The sequence below is a fragment of the Phacochoerus africanus genome, chromosome 1 (genome assembly GCF_016906955.1).
Source record: "Phacochoerus africanus isolate WHEZ1 chromosome 1, ROS_Pafr_v1, whole genome shotgun sequence".
Lineage (NCBI taxonomy): Eukaryota > Metazoa > Chordata > Mammalia > Artiodactyla > Suidae > Phacochoerus > Phacochoerus africanus.
The window spans coordinates 197970517-197985264 of NC_062544.1; the positions used below are offsets into that span (position 1 = coordinate 197970517).

At 40.4% G+C, this 14748-nt stretch overlaps 1 protein-coding gene across 1 annotated transcript in view; it reads left to right on the forward strand.

The window, feature by feature from the left end:
• Positions 1-488: 488 nt before the first annotated feature.
• ACTL6A (actin like 6A) overlaps positions 489-14748 on the forward strand; it is a 29145-nt gene continuing 14885 nt past the window's right edge. The window contains exons 1-5 of the mRNA XM_047786963.1: positions 489-684; positions 9398-9474; positions 9639-9813; positions 13288-13388; positions 14540-14637. Coding sequence (XP_047642919.1) covers positions 660-684; positions 9398-9474; positions 9639-9813; positions 13288-13388; positions 14540-14637 — 476 coding nt within the window. The 5' untranslated portion in view covers positions 489-659. The remainder of the gene's footprint in view (positions 685-9397; positions 9475-9638; positions 9814-13287; positions 13389-14539; positions 14638-14748) is intronic.

The following is a 14748-nucleotide window of genomic DNA, read 5'->3' on the forward strand; positions in this document are numbered from 1 at the left end:
CCTATCGGTTTGTCCGATTTACTGATTCTCCCTACCCCAAACTGGCGCATGGCACGTTAATATTTTCAACATAAATTCGTTGAAAATAGCTTTAAAAAAATTCTTCATTCACCAATATCCAAAGCCGTCGGAACTATCGCATGGAGAGGATTCCAGACCCCTTTCTAGAGGGTTATCTGGATTTGCCGGATTCCCACCGCTCCTCCACGCGCAGCCTAACCCCCTGGGCCCGCCCCATACTGTTGCCGACAGCCTGCCTCCGCCCTCTCCCGCTCCCTCCGCCCCACTCTCGGGCCCATTCGGGAAGCTCCGCCCCCCCCAGTTCCGCAACTCAACTCCTCTCCTTCCGTCGCTTTCCATTCTCCCCGCCCCCATGGCTGTTTTCAATTGGCTAAACTGGCTGTGCCGCGACGGGGAGCTGCGGCAGGGCCTCGTTCTGATTGGTTGAAGTATAGCCGGGCCTCTTTTGATTGGCTGCTAAGGGGAGCCAGCAAGTGTGACTGCGCTCCGGGGTGTGTGGACGCCGCTTTGTTGCCTGAGGGGGGTGGCGGTGGAAGTTAAGAGGGTCGGGGGCTAGAGCGTCTCCGGATCTGTAGTCGCGGCGGTTGCGGTCACTTCGCCTGGTGTCCTTTAGCGTAGGAGTCGCGTCAACAGCAGCCATGAGCGGCGGAGTGTACGGGGGAGGTGAGTGAGTGCGGCTCTCGAGAGCGCGCCTTTTTAGCGTGTGGGGTTCGTAACCGCCTCCCCCAGCCCTCCCCTCCCCTCCCCGGCGGCCCTTCCGGTCTCCCCCTATCGGGACCCCGGCCTCCCCGCCCCATCCCCGCCCCGCGCTTTGCCCGCCCCCGGAGCCCACCCGGCTCCACGATCGCCCCCGGCGCCGGGAGTCGCCGCCCCCTGGGGCCTCTTCCAGTTTCCGCCCGCCGGGGAACCGGTTTTTGGGGGTGCACGCCGCCCCGGGGCTGGGCGGACAGCTCCCCTCGGGGGCCCGGCCCGGCGAGCCGCGACTGGATTGGGCGGCTCAGGGGCTCCTCTCCGGCAGTCGGCTCTGTTGGGGTGTGCGTGCTCGCGTGTTTAAACTTGGGAGGTCCCGGCAGTTCGCTAGTGTGGACCGCGGGTTTTCGCGGCGTCGGGGGGATGGCAAAGCGAGCCGCGAGGGTTGGAACTGATTGGAGGAGTGGCGGCCACTCCGGACGCAGCCTCCTCTCCGTCCGCGCTCCGCACTCATGCTGCCTCACCTTTCAGTAACTCCTGCATATTTGTTGACTGTGGATTCTCCAGAGTTATTCGTGGGCGGGTCTGCTCAGGGTTAGTATAGAGACATGGGTAATTTAAGAATGAGTGGGGTGCGCGGTATAGTGAAAGATTTCCGCGGGCTGGGGCTTACATCCACCTGGGTTGTAATATCAGCCTCACTTTTTATTAAACTCTTTGCCTTGGGCAAGTTGTTTAACTTTTCCCAACTTCAGACGATTCGTTTGTGGAATGAAAATGCCTACCCATTGGGATGATTGTGAAGGTTAAGTGGGGGTAATGCTACACTTGCTACTCAAAGTATGAGCCAAGGATCAATAGCATCAGCTTCACTTGTAAGCTCTTTAGAAAATACTGAATCAGAGCCTCGTTTTTTTGCAAGATACCTAGGTGAAGCACTGAGTTATATGATTTCCTAACCCAAAATGTTGGTCTTGTTATTGTGTTTAGTAAGGATATTGTTTCTGAAGAGGTTGGCATTTTATAGGTAGGATATGAAAATAAGGTTTTTAAAGTTCTTAGTAGTTTTGAAATGAAGCTTGAGTCTCAGGTGACACACTGACCCTCACCCCCTCCTTCCCTGTATATGTTCTTAGTTTTAATTTCTCAAATGTGAGAGTTAGTAGTTTCCCATTTTTACTTTGAAGAAAGCCTAGTGGATCTTCATGATTTACTTCTCTCCCATCTGAAGATGCAGTCCTGACAGAAAAACTGGATCTATGTGCCTTTGCCTCATGAAGGCTACTGACTGTATTGACTTTCAGGTTCACTGATCCAAGGACCTAAAGGCTACCCACTGAGTAATTCCTTACAAGGCATTGTTTAATGTGATTAAGGTAGAAATAGATACCAATAATGTGAACGTTAACATTTATTGAGTGCGTGCTGTGTACCAAGAACTGTTCCAGAGGCTTGCTGTTGCATTTAACACATGCATGAACTCAGTTAATCAACAACAACCGTGGGGGATGGTACTGCTTATCCCTGTATTATTAAAGAGGAAAATGAGGTTTAGGAAAGATTAAGTAGCTAGCCTAGAGTTACCTAACTTTCTAGTAAATGGGAAATAGGAACCTCTGGGATAAAGAAAAGGCATTACAGTAAAACCTTTTCCCACTTAAAAAAAAAAAAAAAGGTTTTTGGTTGTTTCTCCATAAGCCGTTCTTCAAGTATATAACCACAGCATATTCATATATGATTTAGATATTCACAATAAATATCCTATGTCTCATTTGCTTATGTAGAGGAATATATCTTAAAGCCTACTTCATATATAAAGTATTTAAAACTCACAAAAATGCATGGTTATAAAGTATTTAAAACTCACAAAAGTGCATGGTTTTGTGTTTGAGCTGCTACTGTATGGCGAGTATTTATAGTCAGTCACATTTTCCAAAGGGTTTACTCTGAAAGGCAACCAAACCTCCCACCCAAGTTTTATGTAATTAACTTAATAAAGTGTATATATATATATATTTTTTTTTTTTTGGTCTTTCTAGGGCCACATCTATGATATATGGAAGTTCCCTAGGGGATGAATCTAAGCTGCAGCTGCCAGCCTGCTCTACAGCCACAGCAATGTCAGATCTGAGCCATATCCGTGACCTGCTTTGCAGCTTGCAGCAATGCCGAATCTTAACCCACTGAGCAAGGCCAGGGATTGAACCCACATCCTCATGGATAGTAGTCTGAATCTTAACCTGCTGAACCACAACAAGAACTCCAGTAAACTGTATTTTTTAACTTAGCTTGCTTATTAAAAAGATATTTGTAGTTTGTTTTAAGTTTTGTAGTTGTCTTATTCCAGTAGTTATTTCCAATCAGGACTGACACTTAATCTTTAGCTTTAGGTATAATGCGTAATTCATCTGGATTGCCATACTTTCTGTAATTCGTTTTTGGGCCTCCTCATTGCTCCTGTGATCACCTTTTATGGTACTCTTTTGCTTCATACTCCTTTGTGTGTCAAAAATAAATAGGTATACTACCAGCCCATCTTTGATAAATTTTATCACTCTTGGGCTCCCCTCACCCCCAATCTCTAATCTTAAAAGTTTCTCAAAATCATCTTCCCCATGAATTGGAGCTCTCTCATCCAAACAAACAAACAAACAAACAAACAACAACAACAACAACAAAACAGTCTTTCCATCTCCTCACAGAGTCTTTAGCTTTCTGTATCGGAATGTTTTAAGACCAGGTTAGTAAATTGCCCTCATTGTTCTGTGTTTTCTCAGGAAAATCACATCACCTCTAAACTTGGAAGTCATTTATTCTGGGGAAAGTATCAAAATCTTCAAAAAAGTGAAAATAACATTTTTAGTGGAAAAGGGATTCAACCCTTAAGGATTTTTATCCATTAGAAATTGCATATTGGGGATTTCCCATTGTGGCCCAGAGGAAACGAATCCATCTAGGAACCATGAGGTTGCAGCTTTGATCCCTGGCCTCGCTCAGTGGGTTAAGAATCTGGCGTTGCCATTAGCTGTGGTGTGGGTTGCAGACTGGGCTTGGATCCTGTATTGCTGTGGCTGTGGTGTAGGCCAGCAGCTACAGCTGCGATTTGACCCCTAGCCTGGGAACCTCCATATGCTGCTGGTGTGGCCCTAAAAAGACAAAAAAAAAAAAAAAAGCTCACAGTCTTTCAGGTGAGTCAATTAAATAAGTAGACATAATATTCCTCCCTTCCTCCCTTCCTCCCTTCCTTCCTCCCTCCCTCCCTCTCTCCCTCTCTCCCTCTCTCCCTCTCTCCCTCTCTCCCTCTCTCCCTCCTCCTCCTCTCTCTCTTTCCCACAGCAGCAGCATGTGGAAGTTCGTGGGCCAGGAATAGAACCCAAGCCACAGCAATGACCCAAGCTGCTGCAGTGACAACTCTGGGTCCCTAACCTGCACAAAAAAACTTATTTTTAGTTGTACATTTTTCGCCCACATTTAAAGAACTGAAGTTGGAATACTATTGATGGCATGGCAGAGTTTAATTGACAGCATGTTTTTTTCTTAGTGGTATGTAAAATAGTGGTGCATCTCATGTAGTATCTTATATTGATGATAAAGGGTATTGACTAATTCAGTGAAGTATGTTCAGTAATGACAATATATGGAAGGTACAAAGGTAGCACAGACAAAAAAATTAAGTCAGCGTGAGGGAGTACAGGGACTTTACAAGAGAGGTTATGGGGATAATGAGAGAGGAAAAGAGGGACTGCATATGCAGACAACATGATATTCAATAATGCTAGTGTGTGAGGTGGGAGGTGAGACTGCTGCAGATTATGTTAGGTCTGAGTATCATCTGGGTAGAGTGATTTGAATTTTATCATGCAGATGATGAAAAACCACCTTATAATCCTCCCCTTTCTTTTCATTGAAGGATTTATGTACCAAAATGTTGAGAGTTAGTCTTGAAAGGTCACAGTGCAGCAGTTTTAAAGGTGGATTAAGAAGGCGAAGATGGAAGCACAATACCTATAGGGAATTGTGGTATTTCCTGGTTGAGATAAGAACTCAGACCCAAGACAGTGGCAGCAGCATTAAAGAGGAAGGGATTCAAAATTTTTTTAGCAGAAATATTTGCTAGAACTTGAGGGGTATCAAATTTGAAAGTGTTCCAAAGGTTTTTGTCTCTGATGATGAGGCCACTAACTGTGATAAGCACTGCTGAGATTGGATTAGGCAGGATGGGAAAATTTGAATTTGAATTTGAGTTCATTGAATTTGAGGTACCCATGGGACATCAGGTGGAAGTGATAGAAATTTAAGATATGGATGTAGATGAAGGTGAGGGCGTGAGAGAGAGGTTTCAGATTGGAAGTAACACTGTTTAGGTAGAAGTTGAGTTGTAGGAATGGAGCAGATTACACAAGAAAGGCTAAGTTAGAGGAGGGGCTCCTGACATGGGGTCCTTGGCTTCCTCAAAGAGTCCATGGATATAAATATTTTATTCCAATTGGTTTCTTTTATAGTCTACTTGAAAATATTATAAGAAGGCATTCATGAGTGTCCTAAGCTGTCTGTATTAGTTTGCCCAGGCTATCATAACAAAGTACCACAGACTGGGTGGCTTAAACAACAGAAATTAATGTTCTCACAATTTTGGTGGCTAGAAGTCTGAGATCAGGTGTTGGCAGGGTTGTTTTCTTCAGAGGCCTTTCTCCTTGGCTTTCAGTGGCCGTCTTCTCTCCCTTTGTGACACATGGCCTTCCCTCTGTACATATTTGTGTCCAGATTTCTTTCACGTAAGGACATCAGTCATATTGGATTAGGGCCCACCCTAATGATCTCATTTTAATTTAATCATCACTCTAAAGACCTGATCTCTAAATACAATCACATTTGAAGTTACTAGGGGTTAAGGACTTCAATATAAGAATTTTAGGAGGAAATAATTCAGCCTTAAACATTGTCACAGAGATCCATGACACAGAAAAGGTTAAAAGCCCTGGTGCAGGGCAAAAGTTTGTTTTGTTTTGTTTTGTTTGTCTTTTAGGGCTGCACCTGTGGCATATCGCAGTTCTCGGGCTAGGGGTCAAATCGAAGCTGCAGCTGCCAGCCTACACCATAGCCACAGCAATGCCAGATCCAAGCCGCATCTTCAACGTACACCACAGCTCATGACAACACTGGATTCTGAACCCACTGAGCGAGGCCAGGGATTGAACCTCATCCTCATGGATACTAGTTAGTTTCTTAACCGCTGAACCACGATGGTAACTTAGTAATCCTTGCGAATAGGATTTGAAAATTTTGGTTAACCAGGCAGTTAATTTATTTGGGTTAGGATATTCTTCACCCAGCATTCTAGTTAATCAAAGTGTTAGATTTTACTAATACATGTTCATTGGTATACTACTTTAAAACTTGCAGTTTAGGAGTTCCTGTACTGGTGTAGCAGAAACGAATCCAACTAGGAACCATGAGGTTGCCAGTTCGATCCCTGGTCTTGCTCAGTGGGCTAAGGATCCGGCATTGCCATGAGTTGCAGTGTGGGTCACAGACACAGCTCAGATCTAGCATTGCTGTGGCTGTGGTGTAGGCCATCAGCTGTACCTCTGATTAGAATCCTAGCCTGGGAACCTCCATATGCCGCAAATACAGCCCCCCCTCCAAAAAAAAAAAAAAAGACTTACTGTTTATACTTGAGTTTACATGCTATGGTTTAAACAAGTGAAGTGTTTTGCTTTAAGGACCCCTCCTTTCGGATAAAATAATTTGAATCAGAAATTATACAGAGAAAGGTTGGTTGCTTTGGGAAATATAACACATACAGAAAATTCCTCTCAAATTAGAAATAAACATAGGTGGTTTTTCATTTTATTTAAATAAAACTGAGATCACTATTCTGTAAAGACACTATCTCTTAGTTGTAATAATTGATTTTTCTTTATTTAAAAATTTTTTGTGGAGTTCCCGTCGTGGCGCAGTGGTTAACGAATCCGACTAGGAACCATGAGGTTGTGGGTTCGGTCCCTGCCCTTGCTCAGTGGGTTAACGATTCGGCGTTGCCGTGAGCTGTGGTGTAGGTTGCAGACGCGGCTCGGATCCCGAGTTGCTGTGGCTCTGGCGTAGGCCGGTGGCTACAGCTCCGATTCAACCCCTAGCCTGGGAACCTCCATATGCTGCGGGAGCGGCCCAAGAAATAGCAACAACAACAACAAAAAAAGACAAAAAAAATTTTTTTTGTTTTTGAAATACTTAAAACATTAAAAAATAAAATGTAAGTTTGTGATATTTCTCTACTGTCGAAATTAAATTAATGTTTGTCATATTTGCTTCACATATTTTATGAAATAAAATGTTAATACAGATTCCTTCTCTCTGCCTCCTTAGAGGTAACTAATTAGCTGAAGTTGGTATGTAATATTCCCCAACCCTATGCATGTTTTTATACTTTCATTAAGTGTGTGTGGATCCATAATGAATTAAATAGTATTAAAATATATATGCATAGTAACCTTTTAAACTAATTATTTGGAGACTTATCCATGTTGATAAATGTAGATCTAGACCATTCTTTTTTTTTTTTTTTTGGTCCACCCTTTGGCATATGGCCTGGGACAGGGATTAGATCCAGATCCAAGCCAAGCCACAAACTAAGCCACAGCTACAGCAATGCTGGATCTGTTACCTACTGTGCTGGGCCAGGGATCGAACTCATGTCCCGGCACTCCTGAGACACTGTGGATCCCGTTGTGCCATAAAAGGAGCTCCTAGACAATTCATTTTTAACTTCTGAGTAGTATTTCACTGTATGAATAAACCATAGTTTATCTATTTCCATCCTGAGAAACCATCTAATCTGCCTTTTCCTGTGGCAAGCAGTATAATGATAATAATTATAATGGCAGCTAGCACTTCCAGTGCTTATTATATGCCAGGTACTGTTCCGAGTGCTTATATACTTATAGCTCTTTGAGATAGGAACTAGTATTCACAAGAGGAAACCAAAGCAGAGAGGTTAGTAAATCACCTGAGGTCATAAAGCTAGTGAATATTCTTGTACATCTGTCCTTGTGATATATATGAGAGTTTCTCTAGAGAAGATGTAAGAGTTAAGTTCTGTGTATGCACATTTTCAACTTTAGTAGATATGACTGATTGCCCATAGTAATTGTAGCAGTTTACAACTTTTACTAGCAAATGAGTAAGAGCTCCTTTTTTTCTACATCTTTGAGAACACTTGGTCTTATCAGACTAATTTTTGTCAATTTGACAGAGCTAAGTAGTAATTCCTTATTGTTTTTAATGATTAACTGAAGAAAATCCTTTGAAAAATCAGTGCCTTAGAAAACCGAAGTGCTTTGTTTTATGAGGTATACTATTTTAGGTGAATGAAGTATTTTTAAAGTATAATTAGAGGCTTTTCTTTGAATTTGAATATCAAAAAAAATACCAGCTTTCTCTGTCAACATTGAACATTTATCTCAGAAATCTGTGAAATGTGCAAACTTTGATAATGCCTTCATTATAATGATTTTTACCTGGCCTGTGTTATTATACCTTATGCTCTTATTCTTCAGATTCCCTATTTTTCTTGAGGTTTTGCTAAGTTTCTTCTCTAAGTGGATGAAATACAGTTTTCTTTAATGTATGAAAAAAAAGTATGCTTAAGTGTACTGAATACCTTTCCTTTACCCCCAAATCTACTTTTTTCTTTTCTTTTTTTTTTTTTTTTGGTCTTTTTTTTTTCAGGGCCACACCAGCGGCATATGGAGGTTCCTAGGCTAGGGGTTGAATCAGAGCTGTAGCCACTGGCCTACACCACAGCCACAGCAACTCAGGATCCTATGTGGCTGCAACCTACACAGCTAAATGGCAATGCTGGATCCTTAATCCACTGAGTGAGGCCAGGGATCGAACCTGTGTCCTTAGGGATGCTAGTCAGATTCGTTTCTGCTGAGCCATGATGGGAACTTGCAGATCCACTTTCTACTCATTTTTACTCTGTGCCCTTAAAGGCTGACCCTTATAGACTACATCAGAGGACTCTCTTGACCTCTGGTTTGGCCATTAGTAGGGTAACTGTACTTCCTGCTTTGTGCCTCTTGTCTTGGTATAATTGTTAATAGGGACTCCTATCACATTCAGAAGTGGGTCAGTTCAGATGAGAAATAGCAAGATCACCCTGGCCAGTAGGGAGAGAAGTCAGCATATGTACTAGTCTGATTCCTTTCTCTTGGGGTCAAGAGGTCACAGCTCATCAGGTGCCCTCATGACACAACTCTTTCTGGGTTCTGGTAACAGTTCCTTTTCTGTGTTTCTTCAATTCTAAGGGTATCAACAGATTTCTGTTATTACTAGTCCTAGGGGACCATAGTGTCCTTTCACGTTTTTCTATATTGTGCCTATATCTTTGTAAATAATCCCTTTAATAAGTAAACTCGCCTTAAATTATCTAATTCTAGTGTGCCATCTCTTTCCTGATTGAATCGCTACTGATATACCGTGTTTGACTTTTTATATTTTAATTAAGTGAAATCTTTAGCTTAAGATATATTTAAAACTAGGTTCAAGCTGGTAATATGAATGTAATGCCTGCTTTGATTTTAATAGAGCTTTCACATATGTTCTCATTTTAAGCATAAGAACTCTTTAATTTTTATATGATACTAGAAAGTTGTTAATGTTAATTATCTTTTCATCTTTTCAGATGAAGTTGGAGCCCTTGTTTTTGACATTGGATCCTATACTGTGAGAGCTGGTTATGCTGGTGAGGACTGTCCCAAGGTAAGTGTGATGTTAGAGTTAATTGGATATACAAGGGCCATTCTTGTAGAGTGAAATTCATACAGAAATTCTTACTCAAATATGGTAAAAGATATTAGTTCGGGGAAAATGACTCCTTGGTCAAAGCAGGTAAAATTTGTAAATCATGTTTTTGACTCTTACAGGTGGATTTCCCTACTGCAATTGGTATGGTGGTAGAAAGAGATGATGGAAGTACATTGATGGAAATAGATGGGGATAAAGGCAAACAAGGCGGTCCCACCTACTACATAGATACGAATGCTTTGCGTGTTCCGAGGGAGAATACAGAGGCCATTTCACCACTGAAAAATGGGATGGGTATGATGCTTTTTGCTATGGATTTTATTAGAGTATACATAGTATATTTTGGATGTAAAGCAATGGTTTCTTATAAGTTGAATATTTGCAGTTTGTTGTTGTTGTTGTTTTTATTCCACAAACTGATGTCCCAAGCTCTGCGAATACAAAGATGCATAAAATACGCTCCTTTTCCTCAAGAAACTCACAGGTAGGACTGCTCACACACAAATAGCACTTATATGTGGGATAAGAGCTATGGTATAAGTATGTTTGATCAGCTGTGGGACTAGAGAGGGGAAGTATTTAACTCTGTCTTTGGGCATCAGTGATGATTTTCACAGAGGAAGTAACTTTTATACTGAATCTTGATCACCGAATAAGAATTAGCCTGACTGACAAGACTGGTAAAGCAGAGCAACCAGCATATGTGAAGAGATGGTGTGTTTAGAAATGTCATCAATTAAGTATGGCTGTAACATTGGGTGTATAGGGGCCAATTTTAGGAAGGGTAGGCAGAGAGCAATCATAAAAGGGCTTAGAATGCCAGGAGTGTATTAAGCTGGTAACTTAAAGGTAACCCCAAAGGAATTTTAACTAGAGATGTGAAATGCTCATATATGCCAGCTGGAAAGATTCTAACAGCAGTAAGTAGGCTAAATTGGAGGGAGAACTAGAGACAGGAAAATCAGTTAGGGAAGTGAGTCCAGATGAGAAATGAAGAAGGTTTAAATTTTAACACTGGTGGCAGAGATCTTGAGGTGGCTCTCAGAGATAGCAAGGATACATGGTACTAAGTGATTGAAGGGGTGAAAAGAGAAGAGTTGAGAAATTTTCCTAAATTTGTTATTGGAGTGACTAAATAGAGGGTATCATGCATTGAGATAGGAATAGAAGGGAAAGGAACAAGTTTATGGTCTTAAAAAGACTCAAGATCACTCTCAGGTTCCTTATTCACGAGAAGGACTCACAGAACTCAGCATATAATTGTATTCATGGCTAAGGTTTATTATGCTGAAAGGATACAAAGCAAAATTGACAAAGGGAAAAAAAAGAGGCATGTAGTGAAGTCCAGAAGAAACTAGTGCAGGCTTCCAGGAGCTTACAGTGAAGTCATAAAGGATGTGCTTAATTCCTTCAGCTACCAGAAACGTGTGTGTGTGGTCTATTAGAGGAGCTTAAAAAAAGGCTCAGTACCCTATTTCACACTCACAAAGATGGCCATATTATAAAGACAGACAATAGCAAGTGTGATGAAGTTATAGAGAAACTAAAACTCCGTATCTGTTTCCAAGAGAAAACATAAAATGGTGTAGTGGCTGTGGCTTTGGAAAATAATTTTGACAGTTTCTTAATGGGTTAAACAGTTCCACTCCTAGGTACCAATACAAGAGAAATTAAAACATATCTCTGTACCAATACTTGTATGCAAATGTTCATACAGCATTATCCATATCAGCAGACAAAAAGTGAAAATAGCCCAAATATGTAAGATGTGGTATATCCATAAGATGAAGTACTGTTTGGCAATAAAAAAAAATGAAATAACTGATGTAAGCTAAAATAAAACTCCACATAATGAAATAATGTAATGTAATAAATGATCAGAATGAAATAATGTAATGTAATAAGAAATGATCAGAGGAGTTCCCGTCGTGGCTCAGTGGTTAACGATCTGACTAGGAACCATGAGGTTGCAGGTTCGATCCCTGACCTTGCTCAGTGGGTTAAGCATCCGGCGTTGCCGTGAGCTGTGGTGTAGGTTGCAGATGCGGCTCGGATCCCGCGTTGTTATGGCTCTGGCATAGGCCCGTGGCTATAGCTCCGATTGGACCCCCAGCCTGGGAACCTCCATATGCCTCAGGAGCGGCCCAAGAAATGGCAAAAAGACAAAAAAAAAATCAGAAAAAGCTAATCTCTATAGACAGAGTAGTGGTTGCTTGGGGCTGTGGATAGAGTGGGAAGTGACTGCAAAAGGGCATGAAGTTTGGGAGGGATGGAAATATTCTAATATTGGATGGTAGTAATATTCACACAACTTTGTAGATTTACAAAAGAAAATCATTTAATTGTAAAGCTTATAATGTATCCATGTCATGGTAAATTATACTTCTATAGGGCTGTTTAAAAAAAAAGGTGTAAGGACATTGTTGCAAATACTTTTTCTTATATCATCTTGATACTTGGAATAAATGATTCTTTTCTATTAAAAATAAAAGACTCAGTATCTATGGTTTTTATTTGGGTTTGGTCATATAGGTATCTGTCTGTACCTAACATGTACCAAAATCCCAGACTCCCAGAAGGAAATAAGGTGTTCATATTGTTTGTATAAATAGTTTAGGCAGAGTGAGCTACTCTTATTTAGGGAACATTTATATCAATGTAGGGAACTGTTTACCAGCCAAATTCCTAGGGGGCAGCCAAGGGTCAGCCTTGCAAGCAGGCCTTACTCAGGTCTGCTAAGTTAACAGCAAGTAAATGAGTTTGTTGTTAGTTCCAAGTGTTTGAACATAAGTGCTATTCTAGTAAGCAGGTGAGAAAGATTTTAAGACATGGATTGTGTTATCCAGAAAAGAGTTTGGGATATGAGAAGAGAATTAAGGGTGGGATTCTTTCTGAAAACTTATTATATATTTAACCAATAGAGCTGCCTGTGAAGGAGAATGAAAAGGATCGGTTAGTGAAGTAGGAAAAAATTCAGGAGAAGGCCAAGAGAAGAAAATGTTCTAGAAGTATAGAAAGAAGTGCAGTGATTCTCATTGTTCTCTGCTATGCCGTTGAGTTTTACACTAAAGGGAAAGAGAAGTTAAAACTACTAAGGAATTCCATTTACCAAAAAACCCCATCCTGATAGACTTGTAGAAGTATGTTGTACAAGTAATGACATTTCTTCAATGTTCTGTGGCAAGAAAAGTGTAAACTCTGGAATCAATAGTGTCAGTTAATTTAAAGAGGTCAGATGAGATTACAAATGTGAAGAATCCACTGGATTTGCCGTTAGAAGCTTATTAGCAGTTTATTAGCAGTTTACGCAAGCAGTTTCAATGGAATGTTTAAGTGGAGTCCAAATTGAAAACATACTATTTTCTAAATTTTTAAAATGTCTTTTCATCTTTTTTTTTTGTAGAGTATACTTTTTGAATGTCAGGTCTAGATCATAACAGTTCTTTGTTTCCCTTACCATTCCAATTGCATATTGGGCTTCTAATAAGTACTTACTGAGTAATATTTATCTGGTATTTTATGTCTATTTAATACATTAATTACATCTGGGACAAGTCTGGGGATTGTAATACTTTGGGGGCTGGAGAAACCATATCTAGAAAACAAAGATAATGTCAATATAAAGTACTGTTCTATGAAGAAGATCTGTAAAATAAGTAGGTTCTGTATATTAAAAGTATTAGAAGCTAAATCATTAGAAACAATCTCTCAAAATATGCTGTATTCTTCAACTAGCATTGTTTTCAAGGTATTACTCTTATATTCTAGTTGAAGATTGGGATAGTTTCCAGGCTATTTTGGATCATACCTACAAAATGCATGTCAAGTCAGAAGCCAGCCTGCATCCTGTTCTAATGTCAGAAGCACCGGTAAGACAAAGACTCTTTCTCAAGTTTCTCTGGGTTGTTTTCTACTCATTTGAAGACTGTTTCCTTTTTCTTTAAAGAGATGGAGACGTCCATATTTTAAATTTTGGAAATTAGGGAAAGGGGGATTAATTTCTAAATACTCTTATATAACTTTTATTATTTCACTAACTAAAATACTTGAAAAAGAATTATGAAGTACCCTAGTAGGGTTATTTATCTGTTTTTTTTCTGTGAATTTAACATATGATTTCCTTGCGCTGCTTCCCATTTTGGTTCATGAATTATCCCTTATCGCTCAAGGGCAGTGTATATCTGCTTTTGTACTCCAGTCTCCAGGAGAGAGGTCAGTGTTAAACTAGGGTTAGAAGTTGTTAGACCGGAGTTCCCGTCATGGTTCAGTGGTTAACGAATCCGACTAGGAACCATGAGGTTGCGGGTTCGGAGTTCGGTCCCTGGCCTTGCTCAGTGGGTTAAGGATCCAGAATTGCCTTGAGCTGTGGTGTAGGTCGCAGACGTGGCTCGGATCTCGCATTGCCTTGGCTCTGGCATAGGCTGGCGGCTACAGCTCTGATCCGACCCTAGCCCAGGAACCTCCATATGCTGCGGGAGCAGCCCAAGAAATGGCAAAAAGACAAAAAAAAAAAGAAGTCGATAGACCAAAGTCTCTTGTGAAAGACATTTGGTACAGAGTCAAAAGGGCCCAGAAGACTAGCATAATTACTATAAATTATCAATATTTTGTTATTGTTTTCTAACCTTGTTTCTTTTATGAGTACTGGGTATAAGTGGAAGGATTTGATGGTTTACAATACATATTTAAGATTTTGTTGACTAAGTCTGATTTTAAGATTTAATAATATTTCATGTTTATAAGAATTCTGATTTCCCTATACTTTGAAAACTCTAATTTCTAGAATTCACAGCAGCAGACAATTTTACTAATTAATAAACTTTACATTTATTTTATATTTAGTTACAAATGTATAGAAATAAATGTTATAAAGATGTTATTATGAGGAAAATTTTCCATAGTACATTACTCTGTTTTTAATGTCATATCTTTAATATAGTGCTATAATGAGTCTCAAGATAAATCATTTTAGTTTTTATAAACAATAAATAACTTGCATTTCTTTTTCCCTCTTCTGTAGTGGAATACCAGAGCCAAGAGAGAGAAGCTGACAGAATTAATGTTTGAACACTACAACATCCCTGCATTCTTCCTTTGTAAAACTGCAGTTTTGACAGCGTATCCTTGAAAGAGTGATACTTAGCTTTTCTTTAGGAGTAATTTTGGTACTGCTAAAGGTGATGCCACAGCAGGAAGGCAGAGGCCAATTCTTGCTGGTCCAGAAGTTAA